The following is a 13,913-nucleotide window of genomic DNA, read 5'->3' as shown; positions in this document are numbered from 1 at the left end:
CATTTGCATATTAGAACAATACTAATGTTCTAATTTTAAAAACTATAGCCAGTATTAACTGGACCAACCATGTTCCAGACTGACATGGGTAAAACAATATACCAAACTTATAAGATAAGTTAATAATAAATTTTGGTGTGGTATCAATTGTGTTTTTTAGACACAACCATTTCAAGTTGTACTTCAACATCATTAATTTAGGTTTTCAATACTTTGGTCACTATATTCATGCAGCACACATCATAAAGGTGACCAGTCAAAGATATGGAATCATCATAGTTTTTAATTTGACAAAGGAACAAAAATTTTACATTTATCTTTTTAAGTGTATACCGGTATGTATATATATAAATGGTAAATATCAGCTGTAGACTATTTATGTAGACCTACTTTTCTCTATATTTCAGCTTGCCCATTAGAAGTATCTTTGACACCTCTCCCTAATCCTATATCCTGTATGATTCCATCTCGCTGTACAGCAGTGGACTGCTGTATTGATGTAGATTTCCTGGACAGATCATTCAATGTATTCCTGGATGTCAACACTTGTACCAGTGTCATGACAGTAGGAATAGAAAAACTAGAAATAGATCCAATTAGTTTGTTGAACTATACATTTGGTAAGTTTTTCTAAAGTGAAAACAAATACACACAAAAATACTTGATTTTAGTCTTAAAACATTTTTTATGCGCCATTTATAGGCATTATGTTATCTGGTCTGCGTCCGTTCGTCTGTTCGCTAGTTCATTCGTCCTGCTTCAGGTTATAGTTTTCGGTTGAGGTAGTTTTTGATGAAGTTGTAGTCCAATCAATTTGAAACTTAGTATACATGTTCCTTATGATATGATCTTCATTCGAAAGCCAAATTAGAGTTCTGACCTCAATTTCACGGTCCACTCAACATCAAAAATGATAGTGCGATTGGGGCATCCATGTATTATGGACCCATTTTTGTTTGGGAATAACTTAAGCAAGTATTCCATTGAGGGAGAAAGTTTGAGTGGACAACCATTTAAAATATTGTGAGGGTCAAAACCAAATGTTCCTATATGCTCCTTATCCATTCAGCCAATACCATCTGTGAATTACTGTGCCAAAATTTTTAGTACAATTGTATTAATCATATGTGAAAACTTTGTCACACCGTTTGTAAAGAGTTTTCCAAAGGAAAATTCTGGTTGTCAAAATGGTATCATAAATGGTGTGACAAAGTTTTAAACCTGAAAGCATCTTCAAAACAGAAAACCCTGTGCAGTCAATTTGAAATCTCATTCATTTTTTAAAATTTTTGTGCAACAGTTTCTAAAATGAAATTGATGACATCGTACAATTAGAAACTAATATTCAATGCCAATTAAAAGAATATAAGCAGGTAGGTAATGTTTTAGTTTCCACTAAGGCTCTATCATTTTTAAGTAAATTCCATATAAATTTTCTTTTTCATTCAGCCACTGTAATAAAGCATTTAGTTGTACTATTTTAAAATTTTATTTATATTAATCAGGTAAAACAGAGCATTTCAACTTGAAAGGAGTGTTAAGAATAACGTATGTATTGTTATAAAGATATCTTATTGACAAAACTTAAATAAAGAACTGAAACAGTGTAATTTATCCCTGGATATCTTTCTTTAAAAAGTGGATGATCAGTATATGGCAATTTTAAAAACTTGCCAGACTGGTTGAGTATTTTAATAATTGCATGCAGAATGTACTATGTGTAGAGTTTTAATTTCATGATATTGTCTTACATTTATTGTTTCTATTATTTTTTGTGGCAAAGAAAAGTATTGTCACTAGCTTGACAGCCATATTTTAAAAGCATTTAAGTATTTTATTCATTGAACATGCTAAATCATATACAGTTTCTGTTGTTGCTTCACGATTAATACAGAAGTCTAATTAAATATTTTAGATACAGGATTGATGATCTACAAGAGGCCAAGAAACTTGTTTTCAACATGAATCTCAGTGTATGTTTTGAGTGGTCTGGTTCGTGTTTGTATGATATTACTGTGTTCCAGGATACTGTTGTTCCTAAACCACTCTGTGACTGGGAAGCAGATTCATACTTCACAAAAAGTAAATTATTTTGATACTTGATGGTATTTTTTAAAGCATCTGTTATGTGAGGTAAAATTTATTTGGTAACATAAAAAATAAATTTAATGATGGTTCTTTATTGTCAAAATTGGATTTTACCAGTAATAACATATAAATGTTGAAGAAAAATCTATGGGTTGGTTTTGGAGACATAGAACTCAAAGATGACTTTACCTTTCTATTTTCAAAAGATTGTTCTAATGACATACTTGTATGATTGTAAATAACTGTGATAATACGCATCTAACGTTCCTTGTGATATTTATTTTCTGCATTATTGACTTATATCCCATATCTATATGTGTACTGATGTTGCTATGTTTTGTTTCTTTTTGATTAGCCAGAAAATTCATTTATATTATAACAGATTTCTCTTTGGGGAAATTTCTTGCTGAAGAAGGACTAAATGCGTATGAAATCTTGCCTATAGGAATTGTTGAGAAAATGATGGGACTGTTAGGAGTAACATCTTATCTTAACAGTGATTCTTGTGGCCTGGAATATGAAAGTGACAAAGATGGATGGATTAAAGGTACTTACCATTTATTTTATAATATATGTTCTTGAACAAACATGCTGCAAAGTGTTGACTACGTTACTAGTTTTATCATTTTGATATACATTTTTATCATGAAATGATTTTGTTACATTTTCTCTTTTACTGATGAACAGAATGAGTTTATATGTTATCATCAGCTTGAAAGTGATAGGTTGTACAATGATGTGCTATTTCAAGTATGTCAAACACCAGCTGTCTATTAGCTGATTCTTGAAATTGAAGATGTTACTGTCTTACTTTGATATTTGATCCAAATTATTGATTCGTCACCTGCTTAGAGAATATTGAATTTTCACAAGTCCACAAAGGAAAACCGCAAATCGTATTACTGTGTAACATTTAATATATTATAATCAACAACATAAATCCATAACACTATCCCACCCAGATCCTCCCTTATTATGCTGTATATATGTCAGTTGTGTCAAGGTATATTTGTTCCACCTAACAGAAGTTCCACTGGAAACTTTATTATAAACAATTTCATTATATCTGTTCCTGTTGGAACAAATATTCTATACCATTTATTCCGTTAGGAACATTTACTGTAATATTTATTCCAGTGGAAATAATATTCCAGAATATTGTTTCCATTTGGAACTTATATTATAAAGGAACTTCTATTCCGTGACAACTGTACCAATAACCAGTATGCTATATCTTTGGTGCCCTGACCGAATGCTGAAGAGTTACAGTGCAGATAAAGGTACCTGATTTACACTTAACAGAGTTTAGTTAAGGGACCAAGAAATGCCAACTGGTTATAGTTCGTATAAAGGAATAAAGTAAACAGACACAGGTTTGGGAGAAAGAATCACAGTTTAATATTTTCTTTGCATATCAATATAGCAATAAACATGTTTACAAAGAAAGCAAAATCAAGTTGAAAAAACTGTGGTACTCCAAAATAATCCAAACCATATATTCTGCCGAGAATATTATGCACAAATGAACACAAATGTAAACACAGTCACACGACAAACATGGCAAGTTATAATAGTCAATCCCGTCTCATTGACCAGTTAGAAGCCTCATATATGTAAAATACGCACCTCTTTGAAGGTATCGAAAGAATAAGCAGTCATAAATAGTGACGATGATGCCTAGTCCAGTAGTATACGAATCATAGATTTTCGTCGGACTGTTTCTAAGACTCGTACCGCGCACATGTACATATTCTTGTAAATCATTTGTTCTAAACAATAGCAGAATTTTGTGACTGTATCCAATACGAAATTAATTAATCCATTGTATAATGTAAATATACGATCATAATAAAGAAAATATTTTCCCAGAAAAATAATAATGGCTGCTGCAAGCAAGAGTTGCTTCAGGAATAGTTGAGCCTGTGTGCATAAAACAAAAGCCCTACTAATTAAGCGCTGATTGGTTAATTCAAAATTAGCTATGAATCTCATTGGTTAATTAGTATGATCTCAAAAAACAATGAGTAAATGAGAAGCAGATGCGGCAGTGACTGGGAAACCCCATTGCTGATTGGTTAAAAAAACCTAGACATGCAAGTGCATCCAAGTAACTACTGACCAGCATTCCAAAACGTATTAAGTATTAATACTCTATTTAAATAGAATAGTTCCAATAATTCTAGGAACATGAAACATCACAGATATGTTGGATAGTTATCAGTGTAGGGTTTCTTTATTTATTATAAATTGTCTTTGTGTGTTCCATTTGTTATGATTTATGATATTGTTTTAAAACAAATGTCTAATGTTTTCTTTCTTATTTTTAAAAATGAAAAAGTAAATATAATTTAAGATTGAATTTTATTAAATTTGCAGGTTGTTTTGAGGATGTTGTATTACCAGTCTTACCTGCAGATGCCAGATGCAAAATTCTCCCATCTTGTTTAGGCGTTGATTGTTGTTTAGACGTAGACTTCTTGCAGCACAAGTTCAAAGCTTCATTTGAACTTGACATATGCAGGCATCAGTTGCATTTACAGATTGAAAGATATCATAAAACGTTGAATTTGACAGATTATAAATATGGTATATATAAACAACCATTTTAGATTTTTCCTGAAGGTGCAAAAATTTTACTCAAGTTTGCATTGATTGTATAGCAACTGCAATAATAAATGCCATATTAATTTCTGAACTTACTGAATTCAGTTATAGTTTTAAGCATATGTATATTGACTTAATAAAACAAAAAAACGTAAAAAGACATGCATTTTGAACATTAATACTAGGAGTGCCAGTCGTTTAGATTGGTACTTCTCTTAATGTGATCAACCCCATCCCAATCACCCTCCAACCTGGACAATACAGTGTATTGGGCATGAGGGATGAAATCTTTCAAAACCATTATAATGTTAAAATGTAATAGTCGTATTGAATAGACATTTAACATGTCTGGCTAGATTCAATACAGTTACTAAATAAGTATTTTTGTTGAGCCTGCGACTTTTTTTGTAAAAGTGAGACATAGCTATCCTACATTCCCTTGTAGTCATCATTATCAACGAAAGCGTTCCCAACTATTCACTCTGTGGTTAAAGTTTTTGAAATTGAAATAACTTTCTTAAAATATCCTGGATTTTAACCAAATTTGGACAGAAGCTTGTTTTTGATCTTAAAATAGTATCCATAAGTCATATTTGAAAGAAAAAAATCCTGATTATCTGTATTTTACTTATAAATGGACTTAGTTTTTCTGCCAGTTAACATTACATTCATCTGTGGTTGAAAAAAATTATTAACTTTCTTAAACTCTCCTTGATTTGGACAAAAGCTTGTTAATGATCAAAAGCTAGTATCAAGATGGAATTTTGAAAATTTCCCTGTTTTTCTGTATATTACTTATTTATAAATGAACTTAGTTTTTCATCTAGTTAACATTACATACAGTCTGCAGTCAAATTTCTCAAAACATTTATTTGATTCATAAAGTAGATGACACATTTTTTTTCATAGCTTTGGGCCCTGGCTAAACCTTATTTTCAAAATTAATTGTATGTATATACTGTCAAGAATTGAGCCATGATCTCAGGTTTCTTATGTTAAATCTTGGATGGTTTATGACAATTTGTGTGTTTCTGTTCTTACTCAAATGTGTAATTAGGACACAGTCTCCCTCTGCGACCAAATCGATCTAAACTTATTAACACCCATTTACAGAAAAGGCAGTAACTTTTTATTTGTAATCATCATTTTTCATCACTCACCTACTGATATTCCTTGATTAAATCAAATAGTGTGTACTCTCTCAAGATCTTGCATAAATTGTACTGCTGTAGGTAAATGCTATATTAATTGTGTAAATCTGTCACAACATTCATCTTGTCTTACACTAAGTTACTTCTCTTTTCAGGATCCATACAGAAACTAAGTTTCATGAATGTCGTACAAATTGAGTAAGTTTTTGTATGAAGAATAACTAAAAGCTCTGACTTATAATTAATTTCCCTAGAGTTATGCTTTTTAATGTCTTTTCCTTCAACTCATTATTGTGAAGGAAATCAAACCTTTTCCTTAAATCAGTTGGAGTCTTCCTATCCATTTTAATTTATACTTTCTCATTGAATAAATACAATAGCTATTGATTGGATCTGTTGTACAAAAAAATAAACTCCAATTGATGGAAATACATACTGAAAAAAGACCCCCCCCCCCCATCAGTCTGTCTGTCTGTTATATGGACCAAATTTTCAGAATCTAAATGCACAGTGGTTACACCTAATAAAGGAATGTTCCTTTGTTTGTAAAGTTTGGACAAAAAGATTGGGAAGTTCTTTTCTCAGATACTTAATAAATCAGTAGGATAAATATATTCAGAGTATGGAATGACTGTAAGGTTTACATATCTCTGTCAGGGTTCATCTTGACCTTGACATAATTGTAACTGTTCATTGGTGAATGCTAGGTTTTCATGGTAAGGTCTGTTTCTTGACTACTATAAGCAATTGGTCAACTATATTTGGTGTATAAAATAATTGTATAAAGTTTTTGTTTGTCTGGCAGGCCTGTAAATCATTTTCATGGTTCTATTAATCATCACTGTTTCATTTTCATGGTTAGGTCTGTTTCTCAGATACTATAAGCAGAAGGTCTCTATTTGATGGAGTTTCAATGGCTGAGTGATCCATATGGTAAATAGTTATCAAGGGTAACAGGCTTATAATTTGATAGGCCAGACACCTTTTTCATCTACCTAAGACCTAAGCCAAACAAGTATAAAGTTGTTGAGCATTGAGAACCCGAAATTCCAAAAAGTTGTGACATAATTATTTCAAATAATTTATACTTTTGCAAACAGTAAATTTATAAAAATTACCATATAATTAATATTCATCTTAACATTAAAGTGCTGACTACATGTACTGGGCATGCGAAATCCCTTGGGGACAAAAAGGTGTAAATATTGCTATATCACTAGCCTATCAACACTGAGGTAGTGAGTTCGATATGGCATGTGGCAAGTGCATTTGACACCAATCTGAATTAACTAGGATTGTCAGTTTTCCCATCAAAGGTTGCTGGTTCTCTCCAGGCACTCCAGCTTCCTTCATCAATAAAACGATATATAGCTCAATCATTTTACCAATCAATTGTATTATGTCTTTCTGACATTAACCTCATTTACATAAATTAATGGTAATGTTAACTCTATAAAATATTTGTAGAGTTAACTTTTTATTTAAGACTTCCAACATAACTTCAATCATGATCAGTAAACCAGGTTAGTAAATACTGTTTTGCTCACTGTTGCTTTTTCTTTTAAGGTATATGGTAGAAGATCTTGTCTCTGAGAAACAATTCCAGATCAATTTGAATATTAGTCTCTGTTTTGAAACTTTGAAAGACTGTTTAACAACTATTCAAGTTTTAAAGAATACTAAATTACCAAAAGTGTATTGTGACCGGGGAACTAGTTATCCACAAGGTAATATATCGATGTTGCATTTGCTCTTTATGGTAAATATTCTACCAATTACAATTAACTATATGATAATATGAAATAATTCCAAACGTTTCATAATGAAATAATTTTTTATTATTTAATTAAAGTTTAAGCTGCAATTAAGAATTGAATGCTTCTTTTTGTACCTTCATTGGGGTGTAAGAAGTAAACTTTGTATGAAGCGCGGAAGCACTTCATTCTAAAAATGTCCACAGGATCAACACTTTTACAATCCTATGAAGTTACAAAAAGAAGCATCTAATACTTATAATTACATTTTTTAGCTAGGATCATGAAAACATGACTTTTATCAAGTTTTTATTAAATTCACCTGTGCACTTTATAATTATTGTGGCACCTCATGTAATCATGAATGATAAATTTTATTGTGTAATGCAATTGATTAAGAAATAACACGAGATGTGCAGTTAGCCAATCAGAATAACGTATTATAATGAAACATTTATCTAATGTAATTATTACATTGTAAAAGGTTATAGCCCTGCATTTTAAATTCATACTTAAATATCAAAAAGGCTATAATTTGGAGCTAAATTTTCAAAATCTGTACTTCTAATTTAAACAAATCTCTCGATAAGATGATATTTAAGTCTTCAAAATCATGATTTTTTTTATATTTTGTACCTAAAGTCTTGTAAAAATCAATGGCCACATCCTGCTATACAAAAAAATGTTCTGTAACCAAAGATCCTAATGATGATACTGAATCCAAAAAACCTTTCGGGATCAGATGGTTGCCAAAGTAAATTGAGCTCAAAATGATTTAAAATCATGGAAATTTCTTACCAAAGCTAAGTTACTAATAATGAAGAGTTAGGGGGTAATTTCTTTGTTATTTGATTAGTATGTGATGTGCCTTAAAGAAGTTATTTTGTATGAATTGTAATATCAAAAGTATTTCTATATGAAATTTGCAGTATTTTGGCCTGATTAATGAACATCAAACTCGTAAGTCAATTATAACCCTTTATAAACTAAAATCTTTTTATTTTGCTTATTGTTATTCATAACCTTTTGAAAAGTAATACATGTCAAGAAATCATTGGATACATAATGATGGAACATGTCTCAATCCTTTAGTTGTTTTTTTGTAGATTTTTCACTGACATCATTGTTAAAGCAAACTCCAGAGATAATAACAGATGTGTTACCAGCAGTAGTCATTGAAAAAATCTTTACCAAACTTGGAATTACAGAATTTTTGCTTTCACCATCTTGCTCTAGATCCACTTTCCCATTTTCTAAACACAATTCCTTGACAAACAGTGAGTAAAATTTTCTTGTCTTCAAATTCATTTGTCAATTATATATGAGTTCTCAATAGGACTTAGTCTCTAGTTTCAGTGTGCTGTTGAAAATCCCCCAATTTTGTCACAAAATATCAACTAAGTGGAGTATTTTTTAGAATACTATCATTCTTCTTGCCTGAGTAGACGTAAAGCAGATATCAACAAAATATAAATTGTTTCATACATTTTAATGTACCAGAAAAAGTACTGTGGATTCATTAATATTCTTTTGGTACCGATTTTTCATGGTTTATGTTGGTACAGAGGAAATACAGATTACCTTTAGATACATGTATATCCATGAAATTAAATATTCACCAAAATGCAAGTTTTTCTTAGATTCACATGAAGAGTCATGCTTACTTACATCATGATGATTTTTGATTAAATTATTTGTTTTAGATTGTTCTAAGTTAGTTGACTTGCCAACTTTACCATCAGATGTATCATGTTATATACCTGAATCCTGCATGGCTGTACAGTGTTGCGTTGATGTAACACTCATCAATAAAACCATCAGCGTAAACATTTCACTTGATCCATGTGTATATGAAATGGAAATTGCAATAGAGGATTTGCACGTCAAGAAATCCCTTTTGACATATGTATGGGGAGAAGAGGAGACATTTTCTTTACAAGGAGGATTCAAACTAAAGTTAGTTTAATTATATATTCTTTTTAAAAGTTCATATGTTTAGAATAATCTAATTACTGGCAAAAATCCAGAACATTATCTTTTAACCTCAATTTCATGGGTTAAGTTATTAATGTTAAATTTTATTTATTTTTCATATATTTATATTATTTTGTTTTATCTAGACTAAACATATTCAGTTATTGCCAACTTAGCAAGCAATGTTCAGTACTATGAAGTACCATTTTATAACTATATTATACATGTAGTAAGGATGTCTTTGTATTTAGAGTAAAATGTTGATATCAATAGTCAGTAAAGAAAGCAAGACTTTTCAATGTGTGCACTCTTGTTTGTAAATAGTTATACTATAATGGTACAATTTCCTTGAAGGTACACAATTTTTGATCTAGCAGAGGACAGTATGTACATGGTTGACTTGAAGTTTCAGCTGTGTCTGGAATATTCACACCCAAATGACTGTATTCTGAATATCAACATCCTGAATAAACAGAAATTTCCGAAGAATTTGTGCAACTGGGATGAAGGATTTTACATTTCAGGTGTGGACTTAATGAGTTATTTACTTTTAAGTCACAAATTTGTATAATTTGTATATTTATTAATGATAACAGAACTTTTTTTTGTGTTTTGGAGTTCAACTGCTGAAAAATATAGCATAATGGTTATTTATCTAGTTGTAATAATACAATGTTATAAACAAAGATGCATTTAATATTATGTGGAATTGCTTTTTATTATTTGATCAATACACTAAAGCTGATGGACCAGTGTGATCTTTTGTCATCACTTGTTGAAACGTTTCACAAAAATGTTTAAAAGCTGCTATTGAAAAGAAAACAAGAATAATGTTCATTCAGGTGATAGGGAGATGCAACAATTTGACTAACTCTTCAGTCGTCACATATCTGGAAACTATTATGATTGTTTTTAAAATGTATGAAATACTTGTTTAAAGAGAAATTCCGCGATTTTTTACCTATCATCTAATTATGTTCATCTTAACATAAAAAACACATTTGCAAAGTTTTAAATTTATATTCCTTCTAATAACGGAGAAAATCAAGTATCTGTAACTTTTTTGGTTGAATTCTCGAGTGGGTCGTGACGTATTAGCCCGATTTATTGAATTCTGGGAAAAAATAAAATCTGTTTAACTCTTATAGCTTATCGACAATATACGTAATTAAAAGCGCACAGCTGACGAATGGTCGTAGTTATTAACCACAATATAATAATGAACGAAAATGAATGTGCATATACCGTTTTGTATTGATTGAATTAAACTCCTATAAAATTATCTCTATTAAATGTTTTTGAATAAATTTAATTAATTGTTGTTGAGATTTTATTCATAAAATATTTATTGAACATTTTTACTGATATTGAACTGAAAATATTTCAGTTCTATTTACCGTTATTGTTTTGATAATCATTTCAATGCAACTAATGTGTGAGCAGAGTGTATATATTATTTTGTAAAGGTCACTGTATATTTCTCGGCTTGAGGTCAATTCGTTTACCTTGTAGCTATTTAGCCGCAGGTGTGAGTTCAAGCGTACACAGGTATAAATGTTGTTATTTGGAAAGGATAAACAGAAAAGATTAGAAAGAGTATGATGTCACGATGTTAATACACTAAGATTTAATACACGATGAGAATAAAGATTCAATAATTAAATTGTGTAAATTAATTGAAAATAAAATTCAGATTCGTAAATCCGAAAATGTATAAAAATAAAAGGAAACAATTTTTAATTACTTTTTTTTAGCGGCAATTGGCGTAAAGATTCAAATATGAAGTAAAAAATAGTAGTTTTAATCTTTAATAAAAACTAAATGCAATATTACCCTATTTGATATACCATTGTACATCTGTTTGGTATCATTGACTTTACCTGAACTTCTTAACTTGTATTCAAATCTGGCTGTGTTTAAATGCTAATAAAACTATTGCAATTTTAAAGTTTTTAATTGACAAAAAAATACAACATACATGTTTGGTTTTTTTTAGTTTCTTTTTAACATTTTATTCTTACATAATTAAATTCATTTGACAATCATTTACACGAACTTTTTGTGAAAAAATACCAACTATCTAAGCTTAGGCATTATTTTTTTTTCATGATTTTTGAGGATTTTTTTTTTAATTCTATGATAATATTTGTGCAATGTTGAACATGATAGCCGTCATTAATCCAAATAAGTCATACAGTAGTTGTAATAAAAGTTATATTTTAGTCATGCATAACTGATATTGACGAATTTGGAATAGTTCGTCCATACATCGTTGTTCTTGAAACAATCATTATTAGTATACATGTAAGTTTCCTGACGTATAAGAGCCATTCAGGATGAGCTCCAGAGAAAGCAGACTAGTAGCGTTTCGTTCGTTTGTTTGTTGGGAAAGGAGAGGAAATGCAACCGCTTGTACAGATAAACGACTGAATTACCATACAAGCATTTATAGTCAACACAATCAGAAACAGTTCCCATCGTTAGACGGGGAATATGAAGGCTTTCAAGAATGAACAAGTGACATGTCTAACTCGAACAGTTAGAAAACGGACTATCGACATCGACCGCTTGTTCTTGATATTTGAAATTGTATGCATATATACGTATACGTTTATGATAGTGATGACTTCTTGTGTCTGACAAAAACTAAATTCCTTCATGGTTATATCTTGCCATACGTTTATATTGGTTTGTAATGTAATTACTCAAAATCGTTATTTGAAAATCATGTTTGTGAGATGTATATTCATTTCAATACAGAAATTTCGTCTATATATTTCACAAGTGTATAACACGGAGAAGCTCTGAAGGTCCATTACTCCCATTTTGTTTGGGTGTGAACCATCGATGTTGACAGCAATATCAAAGAATAAGATAATGATGGTAGAAAGAACTATGGGCGTCATGTGGCAAATATTACATGCATATCGGACAATGAGTTGTCAATCTGTATGAAAAGATTTCCAATACCACCATATTATTGAGAAGGAATGTTTACATGCTATACTCTCGTACTAGTATTACAGGGTTCTTGTGGTGTTCACCCTAGACACACATCTTTTTAACGATGTTTAAAAAAAGGCAGAACCAATTTAATGTCATATTTCCCTATTTTTTAAATATAACTAAAAGTCTTTCATCTGACAAGAATATCCCTATTTAGCGGACAAGTAATGTATTCTTTTTTCTGTTATTGAATACCAAGAAAGAAAAAAATAATTCCGAAATTAATTTGAAACTTTGACACTCAAAAGTTTCCCAGCAAAATATTCACATCCCTTCGGGATAATTAATGTTCGTCCAGTGGCATATATAACAATTGTGATGACGAATTCCTTCCTTTGTTCGAGAACAATCTTATTGAAATATAAATCTGTGATTTTACTATGTCCACAACTTCAATGAACCAAAGCAAAAGTTATACATCGACCTGTATTTAAATCAAATTGGTTCTCTTCTTCTTCTGGTATACAATAGTCTATCGACATTTGATGATTACATACTGTTGGCATACGTGGACTAGTCTATTTAACTTTTACCCCTATTTATTCAAAATATAAAATTATGTTTTTTTCTTATGTTCAATGTATACATGTATATATTTTAAATTGCGCTATAGTTCCGTAACTTTCTATCCAGTCGTATAAACGAATCGTCGGCAAGTGCGTACATTTTTTTAAATCAATCTTTCTGGTATGTTCCAATCTGTCCTTCACTTTTGACAATGAGTATATATTACATTTACATGACTAGTATATTATATCACTTTCGGACACGCAAGACAGAGATGTATATTACACATGCACCTGATTGTTCAAAATGGAAAGTTATAAGTTATCGGCCGTGTACACTGATCAACACCTACAGAAGTGAAACGATGCATGAACGGGCCGGCATGAACTTGCAAGCCATATAGGAAATCGCTTGAATACCTGGACGTGTCACCTTACACCCCTCACAATACCTTTGGGAGTAATACCTTTAGCCATGCGGGTGATCAGTGGAGCGAAGATCCTATTTTTTTTAATTAAGTGTATTACTTTAAAGAATTATGAACGAATTAGATTTTCGAAAACAATTTTCACGGAACATTTATTTATGACTTTGACTTTTTAACTAATTCCAATATCAACAGTTTAAAAATAAACATGACCATGACTATATGGTTATTAAAAACAAAATAAGAACATTTTCCGTATTATTAAAGTTAGTTAGTCGGATAAAACAATCGTACGATTGACAAGATATCGACACGTAATTACGACTACATCGGTTACTGTAGTTTTTGTCGAGCCTGCAACTTTTGTTGCAGAAAGCTCGACATAGGGATAGTGATCCGGCG

General features: G+C 30.8%; 1 protein-coding gene across 1 annotated transcript in view; it reads left to right on the top strand.

Moving 5' to 3' along the window:
- Positions 1-13,913, top strand: part of LOC139500302 (uncharacterized) — a 120,368-nt gene that overhangs the window by 38,973 nt on the left and 67,482 nt on the right. The window contains exons 33-40 of the mRNA XM_071289046.1: positions 408-620; positions 1,506-1,548; positions 1,916-2,082; positions 2,444-2,635; positions 4,465-4,674; positions 8,704-8,874; positions 9,301-9,553; positions 9,926-10,095. Of these exons, the coding sequence (XP_071145147.1) occupies positions 408-620; positions 1,506-1,548; positions 1,916-2,082; positions 2,444-2,635; positions 4,465-4,674; positions 8,704-8,874; positions 9,301-9,553; positions 9,926-10,095 (1,419 nt within the window). The remainder of the gene's footprint in view (positions 1-407; positions 621-1,505; positions 1,549-1,915; positions 2,083-2,443; positions 2,636-4,464; positions 4,675-8,703; positions 8,875-9,300; positions 9,554-9,925; positions 10,096-13,913) is intronic.

This window comes from Mytilus edulis, chromosome 13 (genome assembly GCF_963676685.1).
Source record: "Mytilus edulis chromosome 13, xbMytEdul2.2, whole genome shotgun sequence".
Lineage (NCBI taxonomy): Eukaryota > Metazoa > Mollusca > Bivalvia > Mytilida > Mytilidae > Mytilus > Mytilus edulis.
This window is presented reverse-complemented; position numbering and strand designations above follow the sequence as displayed.